Source organism: Urocampus carinirostris, chromosome 18, assembly GCF_059441175.1.
Source record: "Urocampus carinirostris isolate Australia breed hairy pipefish chromosome 18, RoL_Ucar_1.0, whole genome shotgun sequence".
Classification (NCBI taxonomy): Eukaryota; Metazoa; Chordata; class Actinopteri; order Syngnathiformes; family Syngnathidae; genus Urocampus; species Urocampus carinirostris.
This window is the reverse complement of record NC_142366.1, coordinates 13,960,016-13,982,325: the sequence shown is the minus strand read 5'-3', so window position 1 is coordinate 13,982,325 and position 22,310 is coordinate 13,960,016. Positions and strand designations below refer to the sequence as shown.

The following is a 22,310-nucleotide window of genomic DNA, read 5'->3' as shown; positions in this document are numbered from 1 at the left end:
TATGAGTGGCATCATCTCCGTGTTGTTTGCTTAGTATAAGCCCTTTAAAGGTTTAAATGTGGAAAAGTTCACTGTATACTTTAACAACAAAAGCTATTATATCATAGTAGCATAATACATTTTCAAGCTCAATTGACTTATTGCATAATGTTTCATTATTGTTGATATTTCATTTAAAAAAAAAAAGAAAAATCGAAAGAGCCGTTAAAGAGCTGAAATAACCGGCTCTTTTCAGCGAGGCAAGTCGAAAGCGCCGGCTCCGAAAAAGGAGCCGGAATTCTCAACGGCGCATCCTGTGGCAAGTAAATTCAGGGGTCAAAAAAGGTATTGTGTAGCCGGGGAGCTCCTTGCAAAAGGTTAAGTGTTACCTGAGAGCAGAGACGCCCGTGACATCATCGACATACTCAAACTTTGACCCCCTCTCAAAGACAAACACTCATCGCTCGTACTCAAAATATTTGGATTTATAATCATTTGATCTACAAACTAGGGCCCGTTTTGTCCAGCCCCCCTGAACAATACCTTCTTTTTTTTTACCCCCAAAAAATAACGCAATATTTTAGTCATTGTGTTGCATCATGATTTGAACCTGGGTTGTGGCAGTGAGAGTCCTACCACTGGATCACTAGTGATATAGATGACATATGAAAAGGCATTAGATTTTATCTCATTGTCACACTATTCATGAATTCCGTGCATTGCACATGCTACAAATCAATTTGTCACTAGCAAAGTTTAGACTAGAACAGAAGAATAGAATAGAATGTTTTATTGTAAGATGTGAAACGCACAGCAAAAGTAACATTTGTCTCTGGTACCTTGACTAAAAGAATTGCGGTAATGAGATCCAATCGACTGCCTTTTCATAAGTCATCTATAACGCTGGTGGTCCAGTGCGACGCTGCTCTTGGACCAGTTAAGACAGAATGATTCCACTGAGTCTTATTAAGTTAATAATTTTAATTTCAAAGAAAGTGTTACTGCTTTTTAATTTCTGACTTTTGTTCTGTGAAGAATCGAGTAGGGTCATTTGATCGCGGTTTTCTGGGAAACAATGCATCTTCACATTTAGTCACACTTGCAATGGTCACACTTTTTCAGTTTCAAACTGACCCCGGCCCCTCATCGGGGAATGGAAAAGTTCAAAAAGTTTAGAGACCCCTGATTTACAGGTTCAGGAACAAAAAAAAAATTCTGGCCGATATACTGATACTCAATTCCATTTCCTCTGCAAAAACAATCGTTAGAAATAAATGTTTAATATAGGTAACCATACTGTACATATTGATCCAAAGGATATAGATAACATACAAAAAGGCATTCACTTTTACCTCACTATTCCACTATTTTTAGTCACAGTACCAGAGACAAATGTTAAAGAATGGAGAAAACAGTCTTGAAAGGTATCAATAAATGTAAACAAAGCATGAAGAGGGAAGGATTTGAGTGGCTGATAATAAATTGGACTTAAAAGGACATTAAATAAATATATTTGTTAATTTGATGTTGGTATTGTGGTCATAGTTTATGTTGTCAATCAAAGATTTCAATCATGGCTGCATGTACTGAACAATGTTTGCCACTTACAATGCTTAGTTTGAGGCAGCCCGTTTTGGGGGAGGCTTAAGGTGCATAAGATTTTGAAGTGAATGAAGAGAAAGGCATTGTAGGAAGTCATTTGGTCAGTCAGAAATTAAGAAAAGGCGCTGTGCGAAGTAATTCGATCGTCCTGAAGGATGTAAAGTAGCAGCCCGTTTTCAACCCAAGCACACCCCAAAAATTATAGAATTTTAAAATCTCTCGGCTTAAATATGATTAAAAACGCTAGATACAAAATTTAAAAGAGTAAAACAAAACGAAAATGTGACCAATGCAGAAATGGTTCAGTCCATTTGATTCTCATGTATTTTCTCCTCATCGATTGGCCGCATTATCATCACATTTTGGTGGATTACTAATTAACTATTTACTATTGAAAAAAAGTCAAGAATGGATCGTTTTTATGATACTAAATTCGTATTAAAACAGCTTGTGTTTGAGAACACGGAGGTGAATTATTTATTTGTGATTTTATTTTATTTTTTACTTATGTAAATCATTGAATTTGTATTTTTAATGAATGAAACATGTTTGACAATCTGGGTGCTCAGCACCCCCAAGAGCTAAAATCGCCCCAGGTTTGAGGTGAGGAAAATGAAAATAAAATTGGATACCGATTTCCGCGCTATTCACGAGTGAGTCTTAATGTATGGGTAAAGGAAAACTTTCCAATAAAATTTTTATCATGGAATCTTAGGCTTGCCAAATAGTGAGCCAACACACGCAACTCATTTCAGACAAGTCGTTTGTAACGTTGCCAAATAGCGCTCCACCCACTCTCAGGTGATTGTGTGCTTGTGTTTTGTGTGGTCGCAATCCTCACCGGGCCTTGCCTGGCTTGTTCTCCGCAGCCCGGCCGCAGCGCCAGCTTGACGGCGAGCCGGGGAGCTCCTCTCTCTCTGGGGGCCCCGGGGGGTCCCCAGCTCGGCACGGGGTCCGGCGGCGCATGGGAACGACGGCGCTCCTTATCAGGCCCGGGCAGGAGGTGCGCTGGGCTTCCTGTGCGAAAATCAGAGCGCTTTTCCTCTCCTTGTTTGGCTTCCTCTCCCGACGCGAGGCGCTTCCCAGCAGCGTGATTGTCCCCTTCGTCTTCAAACGGGGCGCAGGGCTGCTTCCGAAAGACTTGATCTATTCTTGAGACGCACCCCCCCTCCTTTCTCACACAGAACACCACTTCACTGCCAGAATGCACACACACATACAGACACACACGCTTGGGTGGATTCTGGGATGAACCTAAGGTAATTTGATCATAATTTTACGTTTTATTTTTTTGTAATCAATTTTTCAAATATTATTCGACATTTTTATCACTTTCTCAAACGGTAAGGAGGTCAAGTGTGCTTATTTCAAGCTCCCTTCTCCGTGTTCAAATATTTTGTAAAGAAAAGGCTCCAACCGACCGGATACTCATCACTATTTCAATGCTAACGTGTCATTAGAATAAAGTAAACAACATTAGCCTAGCAACTGAAACAGGCCTGTTAAAAATTGCCTTATTTTTACCAACATAAACTGGACTAATAGCAGCTGTACCAGGCATGAAAAACAATATCCTAAATGTAACCATTTTATTTAGTGAACCCCAAACAAGCAAGAGCCAGCAGAGGGCGCTCTTATTGGGCAAGGCAGCTCTTCTCTGTCGTTCTGTCCACAAAAAAATGAACTACACTCTCGCGGCCCCGATCCATTATCTTCAATCGCAGAGAGGCAGAGCATGCTTTAGTTGGGACTGGTAGATCTTTTCTGCTGTTTTGTCCACCAAAAAGTGAACCGCACCACGATCCCTTATCCCCAATCGCATATTGCTGCACGCATAAACCGGCAGAGTGCACTTTTGTCGGCCGGGGTAACTATTTTCTGCTGTTATTTCCACCTAATAGTAACTGCTCTTGTGCTGTCGTGATCATTTATGCCCAATCCCATATTGCTGCGGTAATTGGCTGAAGGCACTTTTTTTCAGAAAAAATGCTCTGGTATCTATTATCATCGGTAAACTATTGCAGAGAGCACATTTTTTCCCTTTCGACCAAAAGAAACATACCGTTGTGGCCCACCTAGAATGGATTGCACTGTTTTGGCCACGATCCATTATCCCCGGTCGATTGTTACTGAGAGCGGGAGTCAAGAGAGCAAATTTGTGTCTGGTGTGGCTACTCTTTTTTTCCGTAGTTTCCACCTAAAATGAACAGCACCCATGCAGCTGCGGATTCTTATCCAAAGTTGACTATTGCTGAAAAAGAGTGAAAAAAAAGAGTCAAAGCCAAGAGAGATAATTAGTCTCATGCATTACGGCTCTTTTTTCTGTTCTTTCCACCTGAAATGAACAGCGCCTATGCGGCCGCAATCCCATATCCTCTGCCGACTATTGCTGCGAGCAAATATTTAAAATCGGGCAGGGGAGGAGACTACTTTGGGGATGTTTCCTTATGTCAGGGGTTGTGGTCCCAATTAACCACCATAAACAAGGGATTACAGTAAATATATGTCGAACACCTGCTTAACTATTTATTTCTATACTCCATGTTATCTTTAGATCCACCAACTGCATTTATCGGCATCCTTTTTCTTGTTTTTTGTGTCCTAGAGTGGTACTATCACGGGTGCGTGTTCCCCCTATCCAAATCCCAATCCCGAGCCCTAACCTCACACCCATCACACACACCCATCCACAAAAGCTGTGAGTTTTTACCTTTTGTTGTTTTCCTTCCAGCCAAAAATCCAAATAAGAGAAGAGGAGAGTGGACACAAAGTTTTAGAATTCTCTGTTAATTAAAAACATAAAAAAATGGGGGAGGGGGCTACCATGTAGGAAGTGTCGAAAAAGGAATGATCCATTTGCATGAAGGACGATAAGGGCCAAGACAAATTCAGAGTTTCTTTTATATATATATGTATACATAATGTGTGTTTGTGTATTTATGTACTGTTCATGTATATAATATATATACTGTATATGTGTATGTATATACTGTATATGTGCATGTATGGATGACGTATATGAGAAACAATAACCAAAACTCGAATGTGAAATATATATATTGACGTTTTTGTTATTTTTCACGCGCTCCTAAGTGTCCTTCATACACGTGACGTGGTTTTTGTGTCCCCATATGACTCTTCCCCCTTTGTATAAAGACGAGTAATATATGGAGCTAGTATTTAAGAATTTTATACGACTAACTTGTGGCCCGAAAATGACAACAATGTGTATGGCTCTGTTAAGAAGATGTTTTGTGTAATTATTTGTATCAGTTGTTGTTTTTTGTTGCATTAAAATGTGCATATGTTTGATGATTTTTTTTTCAATTTTTTTTTATCTGTTGTTGTTTTTATAGCATTAAATATTATTTCATTTGTTGCAATTGTTTATTTCAGTTTTGGGGGTGGTAAAATTTGCCTATATTTGTGTTTTTTTCTCTTTTTATACAGTATTGCAATTGTTTTTATTTGTTATTTTGCAATAAATTTTAATTATTTGATTTTCAAATTGTATCACTTGTTATTTTTTGTTGCTTTCAAGTCTGCTTATATTTGTGTTTTCTTTTTTGCAATTATATCATTTCCGGTTTAATTTAGTTTAATTTTTTCTGTATAAGTTGTTGTTTTTTTTTGGCTTATATTTATGCTTTATTTTTGTTTTGCTTTATTTTTTTTATTTTATTTTGTTTTTGCCTATCGTTTGCATTTGTTAAAATCAACTTATTTTGTTTTTCTTTTTTACAATCGTACCAGTTGTTGTTGTTTTTAAATTGAAATTTTCTTATTTGTTTTTTATTTTTTTCTGCAATTGTTTCTATGAGTTGTTGCTATTTTTTGTTGCATTCAAATTCTCCTATTCTGTTTAAGATTTTATTTTATAGTTGCAATTGTTCTTCAGTTTTTGTTGCATTAAATTTGCTGATATTTGTCTTTTATTTGTTGTTGTTTTTTGCAATTCTTTGCATCAGTTGTTGTTTTTGGTTGCGCTAAAATTGGCTTATTTTGTGTTTCTCTTTGCAATTGTTTGCACCATTTGCTGTTTTTTGTTGCATTCAATTTTGCCTATTTGTGTTTGATTTATTTTTAGCAATTATTTGTGTCTTTTTTCGCATCACAATTTTGGTCTTTTAATTTCTTATGCAAACGGTTGCCTCAGTTGTTGTTTATTTGTTGTATAATTAGCTCATATCAGTTGTTGTTTTCATTGCATTCAAACGTGTTTATTTGTGTTTGATATTTTTATTTTTTTTGCAATTGTTTGTAACAGTTGTTGTTTTTCGTATATTAAAATTTGCGTATATTTGTGTTTGAATTTCTTGTTTGGTTATTGTGAGAATTTAGTGTAGTTAGTCGCGCACATGCACACACACGCACGGAGTGCCTGCGGTGTGATTGGTGTGATTCTTTATGTGTGACTAACCAACTTTTATCGCTACATCTCACACTTGTATTTCCATTTGGAGAGAGAGGATTGTTGTATGTGTCTGTTGGTGTGCGTACGTGATGTGAAGGTCACGCACAAGGTCATAGGGTGGTCCGCACACAATGAACACTTAAAGGAAAGAACAATCAGGGAAATGGACAAACATGCAGTCAGGAACGCACACAAAAAATAGCTAGGTAGGTATGTAGAATGGATGTTAAAATAAATATATGTATACAAATAGGTGGGGTTGTTTATAAAATACTTGAAGGGACAGTATGTATTATTTAAGCAACTCCTAGTGGTAAAATAACACTTAATTTTGATTTAAATAATAAGCAAAAATACTTCAACTAACATAAAAACATGCATTTATTTTATTAGTCGTATGGTGAAAAATTTGCATTTGTTTGACATAAGATGAGGCTTCCCAAAAGAGAGCTGACATGGTTGTTGGCCATTTTGAGGCCTCATGTACACCCCTAAAAAATGTTTTCTTTTTAATTATTTCTTCCTCTATATTATCTTCCTTAGCTTCCGTTATTATTTTTAATCTTTTATTCCTTTGCTTCTTTTTAAAAAAAAATGTATTTCTTTCTCTGTTTTTGCCTTTCTTCCTTTTTCTTTCTTTTTTCAGTTCTTTCTCTTGTATTTATATTCCTGATTTCTTCTTTTTCTCCTCTTACCTAGTTTGTTTGTTCACCAAAGGTTGGGCCATACAAAATTGAGGGAAAATGGTGCAGTCTGGTCACTTTGTTTGTATTTACTACTTTTCGATTGCATTAAATAATACAGTGACGTCTATTGCTCAAATATTACACACTGTCCCTTTAAAGGTTGGATGGAACTTGTTACCAAGCCTTTTTTACTCTTAAAATAAAAATACATTAGTTATTTTTAATGAGTAGTGTCTCTTCTTTGTAAAAACTTTTTTTTTTTATTAAAATAAGTAATTCGGAGCAGCACGGTGGCGCAGTTCTGAGGTTGTGAGATCGAACCCCCTGTGTGGAGTTTGCATGTTCTCCCCGTGCTTGCGTGGGTTTCCTCCGGGCACTCCGGTTTCCCCCCCACATTCCAAAAACATGCATGTTAGGTTAGTTGGACGGTCCAAATTGTCCCTAGGTGTGAATGAGCGAGCGAATAGTCTGTCCCTGTGTGCCCTGCTACTGGCTGGCAACCAGTTCAGGGTGTCCCCTCCCCACTGCCCGAAGATAGCTGGGATGGACTACAGCACCCCCGCGACCCTACTGAGGATAAGCGGTGCAGATAATGGATGGGTGGATGGATGGAAGTAATGCTTTGCTGTAGTTTACATGTTACTTAGTGCCACAAACGCATCATACTTAATGCAAGGCCGGGGCAATTTGTTATTCTTGCTGAAAAGCCTCATTATTTTCTATACAAAAGAGCAAATAAAATGTTTATATTTTAAAAGGAACCGTTTGCAATGGTGCTCTCGCCTCGTGTTCTTTGTCTAAACGTAACGACAAAATTAATAATTATACAGAACGGCAGACTTTCCTATTACCATGAATGCACCATACATACGCACCATTCTTTCTAGAAACCTTGAGCAAATTAACATGTTATTCTTGCTGCAAAGCCTCTATTTCTTCTTCCTACATAAAATACAAATACAGTAATCATTCTAAAAAAGAAATGATTTGTACTCCTTGTGGATTTAAATTGTTTTTAACTATAAAATATAACAACAATTCAAGTGTCGTATTGCCATGAAGGCACCATAATTTTTATCGCAAGGCCGGTGCTAATTAACTTTTATTCCGCCGTCGCTTGGTGTCCTTCAAACTCTAAAGTTTAAGTAGACATTAAAATTAAAAATGTAAAAAGAAAAATGAGGTCAATTCCATATTTAATTCACTTTTATATCATAACTAGCCTGAATCGAATGCTAGTCAATGGAGTGGTCAATTCGAAAGCTAGCACGACGTTAGCATCCTTTTCTGGAGCTTTTTTCCTTCGTATTTTGACGACTTGAAGAAAAATGCTTTCGAAAGACACACTTAAAGGTAAGATTATGCTATTAAAATCAGATAAATATTAATACACTTTAAAAAAGTTATTTTGATATATAATTACCGCGCAGCTTTTCTTCTGTTTTCTTTTGTTGTGTTCAGAATAGTTGCACTTCAACACACTGCCCCTAGAGGCAAAATAACGCTGAACAAACGCCACTTCTGTACAGTAACTTTGCTCGTATTCTGGATACCTATTCAAGTTATTTTACATTTTAAATGACTTATAGCTGAGATTCCTTTAGGAAATGTATTTGCTGAAAATTCAAGAATTTGCATTATTTTCCATGCCCACTTAAACTGGATGTAAGGCGATTATTAAAACATACAGAGAAACTTTACTAACGTGCATTCTTTTCTGCTTTCTATTTGGGTCGTATCACAATCACCAACAGATTGAATCCGCCCCACAAGAAGATGCTGAGGGGAGCATAAAAAAATGAGCTGCTTCTCTTCAAACAATGACCTGTATTTTTTAAAATCTCCACTGGATGTCGCCAAAGCCACTTGACACCAGTGTTCCCTCTAAACTGCGCGCGTGCGCAATTGTGCACTGCTTGCACATTCTCTGCGCACAAGAAAATCTAGCCGGCGCATAAAAATGAGGGCTCAAAATTACTAATTAAGAAGCGACTTAAGTCAAAGTTACAGTGCATGAAGGTAAAAATACACGGGTCCCCCTGACGTTGTGTCCTAAATGCGGTATTTTGAAGTCGAGTCGAAGGAGAACGAAGTTGAGTAAAGTTAGTAGAGTTTGTCGGGGAAGCGGCTTCTTCGGCTCGGCTCACTAAAAGGAACCGGCTATTTCGGGTCCTAAACGGCTGTTCAGGTTGTTTTTGCTTCTTTAATCCCAACATGACCAAATATTATGTAAAACTATGCACAAAATTACTTAAAAGAAGGGGGAATATAACAAAAAAGAAAAAAAATACCAAAATGAAAAAGTAGTGAAAAGCTGAGAAAAAAAGAAACAAAAGGAAGAGAAAAAAAGAAGGAAACATTTTGAAAAAAGCCAGAAAAAAAGAAAAGAAAGAAATGTAGGAAAAAAGTAAACAGAGAACAAAAAGAAAAAAAGTAACCGCTCGGAAAGAATAAACACAATGAGATTTTTTAAAGGAATTTTTTAAAAAAAACACGGAAAAATTAAGAAAAAGTTTGTGTTGCATTAAAATAATTTCCAACTATATCAAGTGAATCTTGCTGCCAACATTGTACTTCCACTAAAAAAATGTGATTAAGTACAGTTCTGTATCTTGCAACCGACTAAATAAGCCCCCAAAACTGTTAATATTATGCGACAAAATATATCAGGAAATAAAAAGAAATGGATATCTTGTGAAAGAATTGTGAGAACAAACGACGTTTGTAGGCCGTACAACCTTTGCAATAGTACATGAGTCAATTCATTCAAAAGTGAAACATTTTTTTACATTGCCGGAAACTCAGCAAAATGTAACTTGATGTCAAGTTTTGGACATGTTTGATAATTAATTATCTTGCCACACTTGGGATTATGGTTGCTCACTGTTGTTTCCAGCTTTGCTCACCGACTTTGTGTGAACGCTTAGACCCGTGGAAAATTAGAGGGAACATTGCTTGACAGTCCAAATTACCAGATTTAGCTGCATATTCTGACTACCATTTATCAAACAAGAGAATATTCGTGCAAACTCCTATCCCGATGTAATTTTATTTGAAATAAAAGAGATTGCTCAAGGCTAAATGATTGCACTCACCTTGATTTGTTAGCCTTTGTCTTGTTGTCCACCCTAGATAAAAACATTTTAATTGCGCTCCTGGCCAACATTCAAATAGCTGCCTTCATTTTTTTTTAAATTCAAATTTATTTTGTATGATATGAAATTTTATTCAATTAACACTTTTGAATCAGCACTATTTTAATAGCTATTAACATTTTATTTAATGCAAATGGTCAAATTTAGTGCTTAAAAACGGGAGACTATTACCGGGTACTCTTGATTAAAGTATTTCTATGTAGTGTAAATTAATATATTTTGTGTTTCAAAACCAATTAAGTGAAATGGTCACTCTATAAACAACTGGACATTGAAACTAAAGTTGTCCAGGTAAATGCAAACAAGAAAAAAATGGCTATTGTTATTTATCTTCCTCATGTATTGCCAAGGTATAGGATTTAAGACTCTATCAAACCATTGAGGCCCGTGGATCACAGTTTCCATATCTCTGGGCTAAACAGTCTCTGCTTTCAGTTGTCATTGATGGGAAAAAAATGTCATTTGACTGTACAGTATTTAATTTTAAACATATAATAAATAGTACCCTCATATGCGGACTAATCATTTTGGCTTTTCGGCACATTTATGACAAAGCCAAAATTAAATATATGTGTGTTCAGCTGCCAGATTATGTCAACACAGCTGAATGTCCTCCTCCTCATTTTCCCCATTGAAGGTGCACAGCTCCAACATCCTGGTCGTTGTGGACCCCCATAAGCGAGGGGCTCCCCGCCACGTCCACACACAACCGCATCCTGAGCGTGACCCGCCAACAGGAAGTCCTCCAGGGGAAGACCAAGGTGGAACAAGACACGCTGGCGTGAGAACATATGGAAATACAGTCATATAATGCACACATCTTTTTGTGTGTTTTTTGTACGTCAGACGGTGGGCGTCGTCACGGTGGCCCGGGTCCTGGTGTCGGGCGTTTTCCGTTGCGTGGCCTCCAACTCTGTGGGAACAGACCATATGGACATCCCTATTTACGTCACAGGTGAGCATGGTAACGCATGATGAATATAACATGCGTAAATGCGTAATTTTTCCCGACGCAGGGATCACAAACACATATTGCTCTATAAACAGGGATGGAAACCTATGCTAATGAGCTGTCGCCCTCTAGTACCTGAGATAAAAACAAGACAATTACAAAATGGTATATAACGTGTATCAAACTCATGGGCTGCGAGCCAATTGCGAAAAAGCCATGTTATGTGACCCGTGAGACAATGCTGAGAGAAGTACTAGAGAAAGATTAAGCCGCATCACGTCATACTATGACTTGCAGTTTTAAATGTGTCCACTGTATGTCGCCAAAGCTAGGCGCCACTTGCAAAGCACCTGCTGTATTTGTTGACTATAATTAATCAACCTGAGAACATTAAGGAAACCTCTCCCAATATTATTTTACTTAAAATTAAAGTCACGGACGCGCTGTATAAGGCAATACAAAAATTATTAAATTAAAAAAAAATAGCACCTATGTGTCTCTGTAGAAGTTGAAATAAGCTTTCCCTCATTTCTAAAATATATATGAAATATGAGTTCCTAAATTCAGGTAAACAATTTAATAAAAAAAAGAAAAAGCTGGTAGAATGGATGCGATTTTGGTCACTTTCCAGTCTGCATGTGTTTCCTCTATATAAATAAGCTGTAATGAAAATAAATAGTTTTTTTTTGCATTTTTTTTAACAGTACACCGTTGATAAACACTGGGTGGGCATCTGCAAAGACCCCGAGCCTTTCAGTTAAGGCTCACTTTTTATGCCATTCATTTACTATTCGGGCCCCTGTGAGAATGGTTTTTCTACCATGTGGCCCCCGAGTGAATTTGACACCTCTGTAGCATGTATAGTAAGTAGTACTTATGTGTAGTACACATTCAGATGATTAGATAACATCGAAATAATTACACATCTTGCAGTGATGCGTTTTATCCCGGGGGTTGGGTTCAAAAATGAATAATGGGGAAATCCATAAAGTAGAAACCTTTATTTTTTTCGTTATTATACACTGAAACCAAAGAACAAAGCCTTTTTACAGGCTCAAGCATTTGTTTAGCAAAGAAAAGCACGGTATAAAAGTGTTTTATTTTTTACCAATCACTACTGTACCGTCAAATAATAATGAGCATAGAGACTGTTTAGCCAATCAGATTGCAGAACACAATTCCCGATGCAAATCTATGAAGTTACGAAACTGTGAAAAGTTGAACTGCATTATAGGGAGGGATTACTGAAAAGGACCATCCCCGGGGTTTACAGTATCTACCTAAATCTTGAAAAAAAGTTCAGATGAATTCTGCATTTAACATAAAGTTTGTTCTTCAGGTTCGGGTCATCAAAATAGTCCCAGTCAAAGTTGTACGAGGACGAAGCAGGAACTCGTGGGCTCTTATCGATTCTCTTCCGCCGTCTCTTCCTCGGACTGGCGGTTCGGCTTTATTTCGGGGTGTTCGGGAAAGATAAACACAATTCTCCGACCAGGAAGCTCTCGAAGCCGTTTCCACGGGAAGTTTCAAAGGGATAAAGTAAATACAACGCGTTTTCCTTGCTGTCTCGGGCCCACAATAGCCCCGCTGCCACATCAAAAGAGCGTCCAAAATGGCGGCACGTGGCGCAATGTCAATCGGGCTCGTTCATTGAGTATTCTTAGTTTTTAGTCTGATTCAAAAAAAATGTGTGGATTCTTAAGCCTTTTAGGATGGAGGTGCATTGGCACTTTTCTACCACTAGCACTGGGGGCAATGTGGCGCGATTCGACCATCAAGGGTGGTAGATTTGTTTACGTTTTTTTATTGTCTTTAGGGTATTTGCCGATGAAATGCATCAGGATAAATGTGACGGTCGTCAATTTAATAACTGTGACTAATACAGATATTCCTCATTACTTTTTGTTGGATACGCTGTAAATTCCAGACTACTGAGGGCACCATGCAAAAAAAAAATAATAAGACCTAGTGTAAAAAGAGTTGCAGCTTTTAGTCTGAAATTACGATACAACTATTATTATTGTACATTGTTTTACCTATTTTATGTAAATGATTGTAATTCTCGTCTCTCCTCAGATGTTCCAGATGGCTTTGCCGTGACCCAGGACGAAGATCCCCGTGAAGGGGGAGACCTTCGCCTTACCTGCAGCGCCAACAAGCACCTGTACAGTAGCCTTTTGTGGCATCGGGAGGGCAACGCCGGGGATGACACCTCCCTCCTCGGAATTGCGTCCACAGGAGAGTTTTCGCTCTCGTTTGAGCTGACACTAAAGAACCTTAGTACACGGGACTCGGGGGTCTACGTGTGTGCTGCCCACAACCGTGTCACCGGGTGGGAAGACCGCCTGGTGGCGCATGTTAGGGTCTCAGGTGAGGAAAAAAAACACGATCACATTCTTTTGAAAGTGTTCTTTCCTCAAAAAAGAAAACTGCACTTGTGTGGCCGTGATTCATTATTCCCAATCTCCTATTGATCTGCGCTGGGGGTCTGGCAGGGCGCGCTTTTGTCAGGTCTGAAATCTCTTTTTTACGTTCTTTCCACCAAAAAGTAAACTGCACTTTGGAGGCTGTAATACATTATCTCCTAACTCCTCTTAATGCAAGCAGGGCGTCGGCAGAGCGCTCTTTGTCAGGCCTAAAAGCTCTTTTTACAGTGCACTTTTGCAGGGCCTGGAAGCTCTTTTTTTGCGGTCTGTTTACCAAAAAGTGAACTGCACTTTGGCGGCTTTGATACATTATCCCTTATTGCATATAGCTTCGAGCGGGGACAATCAGAAGGCACTTTTGCTCCGGCCCAACTAAAATTTAATGCGTGTTTGTAGCCGTGATCCTTTATCTCTGGTCAGCAGAGTGAATTATTGGGTCTAGCGGCACATTTGCACTCGTGCAGCCGTGATCCATTATCCTCAATGCCATATTGTTGCGAGCGGGGACCTGCAGAAGGCACTTTTGTTAGGAGTTTGCCAATCAGGACCGTCAAAAATGAAATTCACGTTAGTGGCCGCGATCCAATATCTTCGGTCGACTTTTGCTAAGATTATGGGGCCGGCAGATGCGGATTTTCGCGTATCACGGGTTCCATTACCTGCGATAAACGTGGCATCACTGCACTGCATATACTCGTCGGCAGTACTGAATGACTTCAAGGCAGAGAGGACGTTTTTTTTTTAATGAACTGGACCTTGAAGAGCCCGAGCGGCCTCCTTATTTGTGGACATCCGGATGTCTTTGTGCACGCCTGTCGCAAACAAACAAACAAGGCAGCCACTCTCACGGAGCGGCGGCCTGTTTGGGAATCGGGTCCCCTCGGCTTCCTGAGACCCCACCCCGCCTTTGCTCGCCACCTCTTTCACGTGGGAATGGGCTCGACTCCGGAGGAAGGAGCACACAATGGCACTTCCCACAATGCCACATTTACGGGCCCCCTCCGCACCGGGAGCCGCAGGAACAATCAGCCAATCAGACACTGTCAGGTCCCCACCCCAACCCCCACCTTCGCACAATCATCAATTGTTGTCCGGGAGGAAGATCGGGCAAACAAACAATCAGTCGCCTTCGCTTAAGTGACTTTTGCTTCGCGCCGTTAACAATCAGAGTCCGACACGTCCATTTCCTCAAGGGGGGGTCCGCACAAACAAGGCGACCAAAAAATGAGTCGGCTTCCTTTTTGGTTTCATTCTGGAGTAACCCAAAATAGAAAATTGGCTATCAGGGTTACTGGGGTCAAAATATGCTGAGGTCATTGTTTATTTTCGATCAGGCCTTTACGACTTGACAAAATGGCTGCGAACTTGTCAAGGTTTTATCTAGTGTGTTTCAGGCGCACATCTATGTGCTACTCCTTGGGTTTGGCAAATATCTCTGGGGAATCAGGATAAAATTTACAATGAGTCTTGCCTGCACTGCCCCCTGATGGCTCCAAAATTATTGTAAACATCTGTCACCCAATCACTGAAAATTATCTACATCGTACTGCCCAAGAAATGTCCCATTTTCTAAATAACTTTAACAAACAACCTAATATGGTATTTTCTTATATTACTATATTCTTGAACTCTTTTTTTTTTTCTTGTAAATTAAAACCCTCATTCTAGGTACAGTATTCAAATACTGTATTTTTATTTGACCAGAATATTCCATTTAAAATGGATGGAATACAAATGTTCTCAAAAATATAGTAAATTTACATTCAAAATATATTAAAGATATATTTTCAATTAAATTCTTTGCAAAAAAAAACCAAATCATTTTCAAGAATTTTCTTGGTAAAAATCTATGGCACAATATTTTTTTCATGTTTTTTTATATATACATCTACACGTATACCATTATTTCCATTAAAACAAAACTAAAATATCTAAATTGAGTGTTTTACTATATTAAATTATACCATTTTATTTGAACAAAAAATATTTTATTCAAGCAAATTATGGAAAATATAAGAATTGAAAATACTTTCAAAATATATTTAATCAAATTTATCTATATCTACATAATATATAATATTATTTTATCACAAAGATAATTTTGAAAATAATTCACAATATTTTTTCTGATTTCTTTTTTTTATATTAACCATTTGTTCAAATAAAATGAATATTTCAAACTGGTTTCTTCCTAGAAAAGATGGTGAAATATATTTATATATAAATAAAACCTACCACCATTGAGCTGGAATATCTACTTTTTTCCTTGTTTTAAATAGTAAAACAAGAAAGTGACAAACAAAAAAATAGTAAAACTAACCAAATATATTGTAAGATAAGAAAAATATTGAAAAACAATATTATGAAATACATTTTGCTTCGATGTTTCTTTTTTTATATTGGAAAATCTCACAAAAAAACATAATAATAATCAATGTTTTTTTCTTTTATTTTTGCATTCCAGGTTCAATTGTACTTTTTTTAAAATCAAAAATAATAAAATAAAATTTATTTTGTGGCCAGCCTTGAAGCCTCCAGTGCTATTAGCCAATTTGACGGACAGCACAGTGAACGTCAGCAGCTCGGTAACCCTCCGCTGTCCTGCCAACGGGGTCCCAACCCCAGTTGTCAAGTGGTACAAGAACGACCAAGTGCTATCAGGAGGATCCGGTAAATATTTTCCACTATTTTTATATTAAGTGCCACTGACGTCTTTAGACGTCGTTGATCCACCTCAGGTATCGCATTATCACCCAAAGAGGGCTCTCTCCATATTGAACGGGTCAGCGTGGAAGACCAAGGCTTGTACATGTGCCAGGCTACTAATCAGAGGGGTTCTGCGGAGAGCTACGCCTACATTTGGGTCAATGGTGAAAATTCGTCCTTGGAGGTCCTTACTCTGGCGTGCACGTGTGTGGCCGCCACTTTCCTTTGGCTTCTCCTGACATTCCTGATCCGAAAACTACGACAGGTGGGATCGCCGCGAAAATCACCTGTGGTCTTCGTGGTCTAACCATAGCTGTAGCCCCTCCAGAGAAAACCCGAGTACCTGTCAATTCTACTGGACCCTGGAGACGGAACCCAGCTCCAGTATGATGCCAACCAGTGGGAGTTCCCTCGAGAGCGTCTCAAATTAGGCACGTTTTCAATCGAAGAAATGTCAGGATTTTCCTTGTTTGTTTGCCCCCAGGAATTTAAGAGGAGGATGTATTAAGATGGCCTCGGAGATACTCTGACTTTCTCATAGCTTTATCATGGGAGGGACACTGGTTCCATTAATCAGGGTTGTATTGTCTGTGGCTGGATAATTAAGAGAGCGGTGGGTGTTTACCGACTTTAATCAGGGTGGCGTTCGCTGAAAACATTCTTTCAGGATGGGCGACAACAAGAAAGACTTAAAAGTTGTGTGCATCGTTTGAGGTGTCCTTAAAAACTGTAATTTAAATACTTTCTCTTAAGTATGTGTTAACAATGCCCAACTGAGTTCAAAGAATCATTATGTTTGTTTTTTTCCACCACAACTATCTGCTTTTATGTTACTTTTAGCAAAGCTGTTCAGGGTGGAACGCATTAGTTGGGAGGAATGGGAGGCAGGGTGGAGTACTGGAAAGTGACATCAGGCTGGTCCCAGCGTTTTATTGTTTTTGTTTTTTTCTTTCTGTTTGTTGGTTTAGCATAAAAAGTAAGAAGAGATCGGCTTTAAATACAATCCAAACACCAATTCAAACCCCAAGAAAACGCATCATGAACAAGCTGACAGAGGTTGCATTGACACAAGCCAGGAGATGGCGTCTGCTAGTGGAAAAGGTCCAAATTCCGTACAGCTACTTAAAGATCGTCATTAACTGCCAGCTACTTTCAGAAGAAAAGCCTCCAATATTTTTGTTTATATTTTTCTTATTCCTCGAAAAACAGAAAAAACAAGCTTTTCACACCCCGAAAAACGTGTTGAAATATGTATTTGGCGCTGAGTGAGAGACTTTGACGAATCAGTACTTCTTTGGCATGAACAATTTTCTTTCCACCCAGGCAAGAGTTTGGGCCGTGGTGCCTTTGGTAAAGTTGTCCAAGCCTCGGCGTCAGGGTTGGGCGGCGCCTCCGGCTGCAGGACGGTGGCCGTGAAGATGCTCAAAGGTACCGATCCAATTCAGTTCATAGTGTTTTGCTGTATTATTTCCCCTTTCACTCACCAGAGGGCGCAACAGCCAACGAGCACAGGGCGCTAATGAGCGAGTTGAAAATTCTGAACTACATTGGACACCACGTCAATGTTGTGAACCTGCTGGGGGCCTGCACTGAGCCCGGAGGTTTGTATGTTTCATTCACATTCAGGATTGGGTTTAAATCTGGAATATGACAATTTTAGGTTTAGAATTTCAATGCTGGCAGTTAAGGCGTATTTGTTTGCTTCAACAGGTCCACTGATGGTCATCGTGGAGTACTGTTGCCATGGGAACCTGTCTAGCTACCTTAAGAGCAAAAGATCAGTATTCAGGGTGAGGGTCTGACTCTTGTCTCACAACATCGTGTGCAGACTCAAAAGGCCAAACCACACACAAGTCACTTCTGCAATTTCGTTTCGAGGTTGTGATGAGGACCTTTTGACCGAGGGACCCAAACATGACTTCCTTTTTTTGGTCCTCTGGGTAGTTTGTCAAACGCGCATCGTGCAAGACTTATGGCTATGTGAGAATGGCGCACGAATGTGCACATAAAACGGGGAAAATGGAATGAAAGTAGTGATAGGAAGGCACCAAAAAGGGCATGAAAGGATAAATGTTAAAAACATTATACAATATAGTAAGATGCGGAAAACTGCATGATTTTCTGGGGTACAAAATGAGGCTGCAACAATATTAGCTCTAAGATGCAAAAAATCTTATGTACCAGTATATAGGAAAGAGTCAAAGGATTTGCATGAAGGTGCTAAAAAGCACAGAGGATAAAAAATGAAACACAAAAAAATCCTGCATTTATAGTAAGGCACAAAAAAGTGCATAAGGCATTTAACACACCGCTTAAAAACGATACATCATGATGTATTTAGAAAGGCGCAAATATAATTTGTGGGGTGCATAATAAAATGGAACAGAGGTGCCAAAAACTGCTACGAAGGCACAAAAACGGCAAAACAACCAACATGATATACACAGTTGGCGGATCTCTTCTTGTGGTGTGTCATGGGCACCCAACCCTCTCCAGGACGTTTTTTAAAGTAGGGGCTTGCTCCCTGACTTGAAAAAGACAGTGCTGGTTTCCATGGATACCAGTAGGAGACGCCTCCTGATCTGACTCGGCTACACAACCTTCATCATCTGGTTGCTGTTGTCTTTGTAAAGCGTACGGTATAATATTGACCTTAAAGTGCATAAAACACTTATATATACAAAAGACAATGTAGAGAGGAAGACAGAAAAAATGGTATAAAGATGCAAAAAGGGGATAATGTACAGTATGTAGCAAAACCATTAAGAAGGTGCCCAAAAAAACCCTGCATGATGTATACATAAGGGTGCAAAAACATTTTTTTAAGAAATAGAATAAGAGTCAGATGTTCATATTACGGTCACCATGAAGATGCAAATAACTGGCCTAAAAACAAGGCACTTGAAGGGTTTATTATTTTTTCAATATTGTTAAAAAAAAAAACATTAAAAAAATTTATTTTATTATATTGGGGCGGCAGTAGCTCAGGAGGTAGAGCACTCGTCTTGGCATCAAGGGATCCCAGTTCGAATCCCGGCTCGTCCGTGTTACACGTCTAAGTGTCCTTGGGTAAGACACTGAACCCCTAATACCCCCAATAAGCAGGTTAGCGCCTTACATGGCTGCAAGGCCGCTATTGGGAAATGTGGAGCACATTGTAAAGCGCTTTGGGAAGTCAGTGATATATATAGTAAGCGCTATATAAATGCAGAACATATTTTACATCATTGCTGCTATCGCAATTCATGTTGTTGTTCTTTGATATCCACGCCTTTTTGTACCCTAGGAGATGTAAAAAAAGAAAGGGCTCAGGGTAAGGCCTGAGAACAGATTGGAATTCCTTTATCTAAGGCTTCTCTCCCTGTCTTCCTAGCAAGTTCAAAATCCATTGGTGTCTTCTCTCCTCATTTTGAGTGTCTACTCCATTTTAAACTTGTCGGCACTATATATCAAACAATCTTATAATGTTCGATGCAGGTTAAAACTAGACTATAATACTTTAAAGACAAAATATGTTTTCAAAATGTTTTCTGCTCCAGGTGGCCCGAGGAAAATCAAGTCGTGGCATCCGGACAGCGACGGTTGATGATGATAACCCGGAAGGTAATTGTAGATGTGTCTGTTTCCGAATAACGAAATCCTGAATATGTAACTGGAAATGTTCTAGCAGATGAAATATCGGACTCTGGTTCCTCGTTGGTCTTGGAGGACCTCGTCTCCTTCAGCTTCCAGGTGGCACGTGGCATGGACTTTCTGGCATCTCGCAAGGTTTGATGTTCATGACACACAAGATTATTATTACTGCTGGAATCCCTCAATGCATGGTAGATTGAAAAACATTCCATGATCTATTATCCCAGATTGCATATTGCTGGGAGCAGTGGCCTGGCAAAGTGTATTGTTTGTTTGTCCACCAAAAGGATAGCTGCACTCTTAAGACACAATCCATTTTCACTTTTCACATATATCTGCAAGCTAGTTTCTTTTTTATGCTGTTCTTTCCACCAATAAGTAAACTGCATATTGCTGCAAAGCAGGGGCCAGCAGAGCACACTTTTGTCCAGCCTGGTAGCTCTTCTTTCCCGTTCTGCCCATAATCCATTATCCCCAATTTCATATTGTTTTAAGCGGGGGCCCAGCAGAGTGCATTTTTGTCAGGTATGGTGGCTTTTTTGTTCGTTCTGTCAACCAAAAAGTGAAGTGCACTTGTGAAGCCACAATCCATTATCCCTGATCGCATATTGCTGCGAGCGGGTGCCGGCAGAACACACTTTTGTCAAGCCTTGGGGCTCTTTTTTTTGGTGTTTACCAAAAAATGAAGTTAATTAGTGCAGCTGCGATCCATTATACCTGATCGCATGTTTCTGCAGAAGGGGACTTTTGTTAGGGTTGGCCTTTTCATGCCTTTATTGTATTCCCACCTAAAATTAACTGCACTCATGTAGCCGTTTATTATCTCATCGCTGCAAGTTGGGTTTGGTGGCTCTTTTTTTACCGCTTCACATATTGCCGGGGGTTTGGTCACAATATTGGCAATTAACAAAGGATTATTTCATTTCATTTTTCTCTCTTCAGTGCATCCATCGAGACCTTGCAGCCCGAAACGTTTTGCTGTCTGACGATAACATGGTGAAGATCTGCGACTTTGGCCTGGCGAGAGACCTTCACAAAGACCCCAACTACGTGCGCAAGGGAGACGTGAGTGCACGATATCGCTTCCGAGTTGCGCCAGAGGTAACAAAGCTGCCTTATATTTGGCTGTCAGGCTCGGCTGCCTCTTAAGTGGATGTCTCCTGAGGCCATCTTCGATAAGGTGTTCACTACGCAGAGTGACGTGTGGGCTTTTGGCGTCCTGATGTGGGAAATATTCTCTTTGGGTGAGCTCCTTTACATGCACACACACAAGTCAGTGCCCTTAAAGCTGCTGTGTGTATTAAATAGCGACCCCTAATGGTGTAAAATCAATTCATGCATTTTAATAAAACACAATTGATTCCAATTACAATCAAAATCACATTTACTACCTCAAAAACATGATTTTAGGTTTAGAGATTTGGAATCATATTACACACCTTAAATCACCCATTGAAGAAGCTGACATGTTTGGTGGCCATTTTACTATTACGGAAGCCCGAATAGCCATTTTGCCAGGGTAGCTTGTCCTGGTGGTTCTTTTAGCACCTAACAGCCTCTTACCTTTCACTGCCGAGCCCTGCATGTGATAGTCGCCGAGTCCCAGCATCTGGAGCTTGTTTTTCCAATTTTTTCTTCTCTAGCCACATATGTTAGCCACTTGGCTGGTGGCTGAGTTCCATAATTCAGGGTCCCAGCACTTGATAAATTGTTATTTCCTCTTCTAATCTTTTACTGGCCTTTTTAGTGGATTCTCTTGCTAGCTGCTACAGTTAGCCACTGACACCAGCTCTAAGCAACTCCTGCTGCTCCTGCTTCGTCCTTCAGTATCACTCTCCTTTGATAGCTGGTCATCTTAGATTGTATTATTTCACTGTTTCCCTTTCCAGCCCCTCATGCTATCCACTTGGCTCCACTATTGTTTTTGTTATTTGCCATTACTTCGTCCTTCCGTGTCACCCGCATTTGATAGCTGGTCATCTTTGATTTGTTTTTTTTTGCCACCATTTCCTTCTCCAGCCGCTCTTGTTAGCCAATTGGCTGCAGGTTGGTTGCTGAGTTTTAGGATTCAGGGTCCCGACACTTGACAAATAGTTTACCCTTGTAATCTTTTGTCGGCCTTTCTAGTCAATTATCCCGCTAGCTGCTAGAGTTAGCCACTTACTCCAGCCCTGAGCAACTCCAGCTGTTTGTTAGTTTCGGCCGCTATTGGTATGCCCAGTTTTGCTCTATCTTTTGCTCTTTCTTTCTCACTCTAATTTATCCTTGCTTAAGCAAGAAAATATGGTAGACTTTCTTATTTTGAAAAATTGGTGTTCTTGAGGCCTGTAGTGTGTCTTCTTTCAATGCACACATTTCAGCTCTATTCTTAGCTAAAATTACCCCTTGTGATAAATTATTACACCCTATCACTTTTATATAAATATTTTTTAATAAATATGTTATGAACCGATAACTGCACTACTATCCAAAAAATTATGAGCATAATAAAAGTGACACAATACCACTCATGTCCACTAGGAGCGTCTCCGTACCCCGGCCTGAACGTGGACGAGGACTTCTGCCGCCGCCTGAAGTCCGGAACCAGGATGCGAGCGCCCGACTACAGCACGGCAGACATGTGAGCAGGGTTCAAATGGCTGCTTAAAATCCTTAAAAATGCTTGAATTTTGGGCGATGCTCTTGTAAATGCTTGAATTTGTTGCCATGTTTCCCGGCAGTCTGACTTAACAGACCACACATTAGACCAAAAAAAAT

The 22,310-nt window shown here is 39.4% G+C and overlaps 1 protein-coding gene across 1 annotated transcript in view; it reads left to right on the top strand.

Moving 5' to 3' along the window:
- Window positions 1-22,310, top strand: part of flt1 (fms related receptor tyrosine kinase 1) — a 49,075-nt gene that overhangs the window by 23,762 nt on the left and 3,003 nt on the right. Inside the window, exons 11-24 of the mRNA XM_088322462.1 lie at window positions 10,474-10,597; window positions 10,683-10,791; window positions 12,865-13,158; window positions 15,738-15,884; window positions 15,953-16,185; window positions 16,240-16,351; window positions 17,244-17,348; window positions 17,408-17,521; window positions 17,631-17,710; window positions 19,460-19,523; window positions 19,588-19,688; window positions 20,496-20,618; window positions 20,686-20,797; window positions 22,074-22,173. Coding sequence (XP_088178588.1) covers window positions 10,474-10,597; window positions 10,683-10,791; window positions 12,865-13,158; window positions 15,738-15,884; window positions 15,953-16,185; window positions 16,240-16,351; window positions 17,244-17,348; window positions 17,408-17,521; window positions 17,631-17,710; window positions 19,460-19,523; window positions 19,588-19,688; window positions 20,496-20,618; window positions 20,686-20,797; window positions 22,074-22,173 — 1,818 coding nt within the window. The remainder of the gene's footprint in view (window positions 1-10,473; window positions 10,598-10,682; window positions 10,792-12,864; window positions 13,159-15,737; window positions 15,885-15,952; window positions 16,186-16,239; window positions 16,352-17,243; window positions 17,349-17,407; window positions 17,522-17,630; window positions 17,711-19,459; window positions 19,524-19,587; window positions 19,689-20,495; window positions 20,619-20,685; window positions 20,798-22,073; window positions 22,174-22,310) is intronic.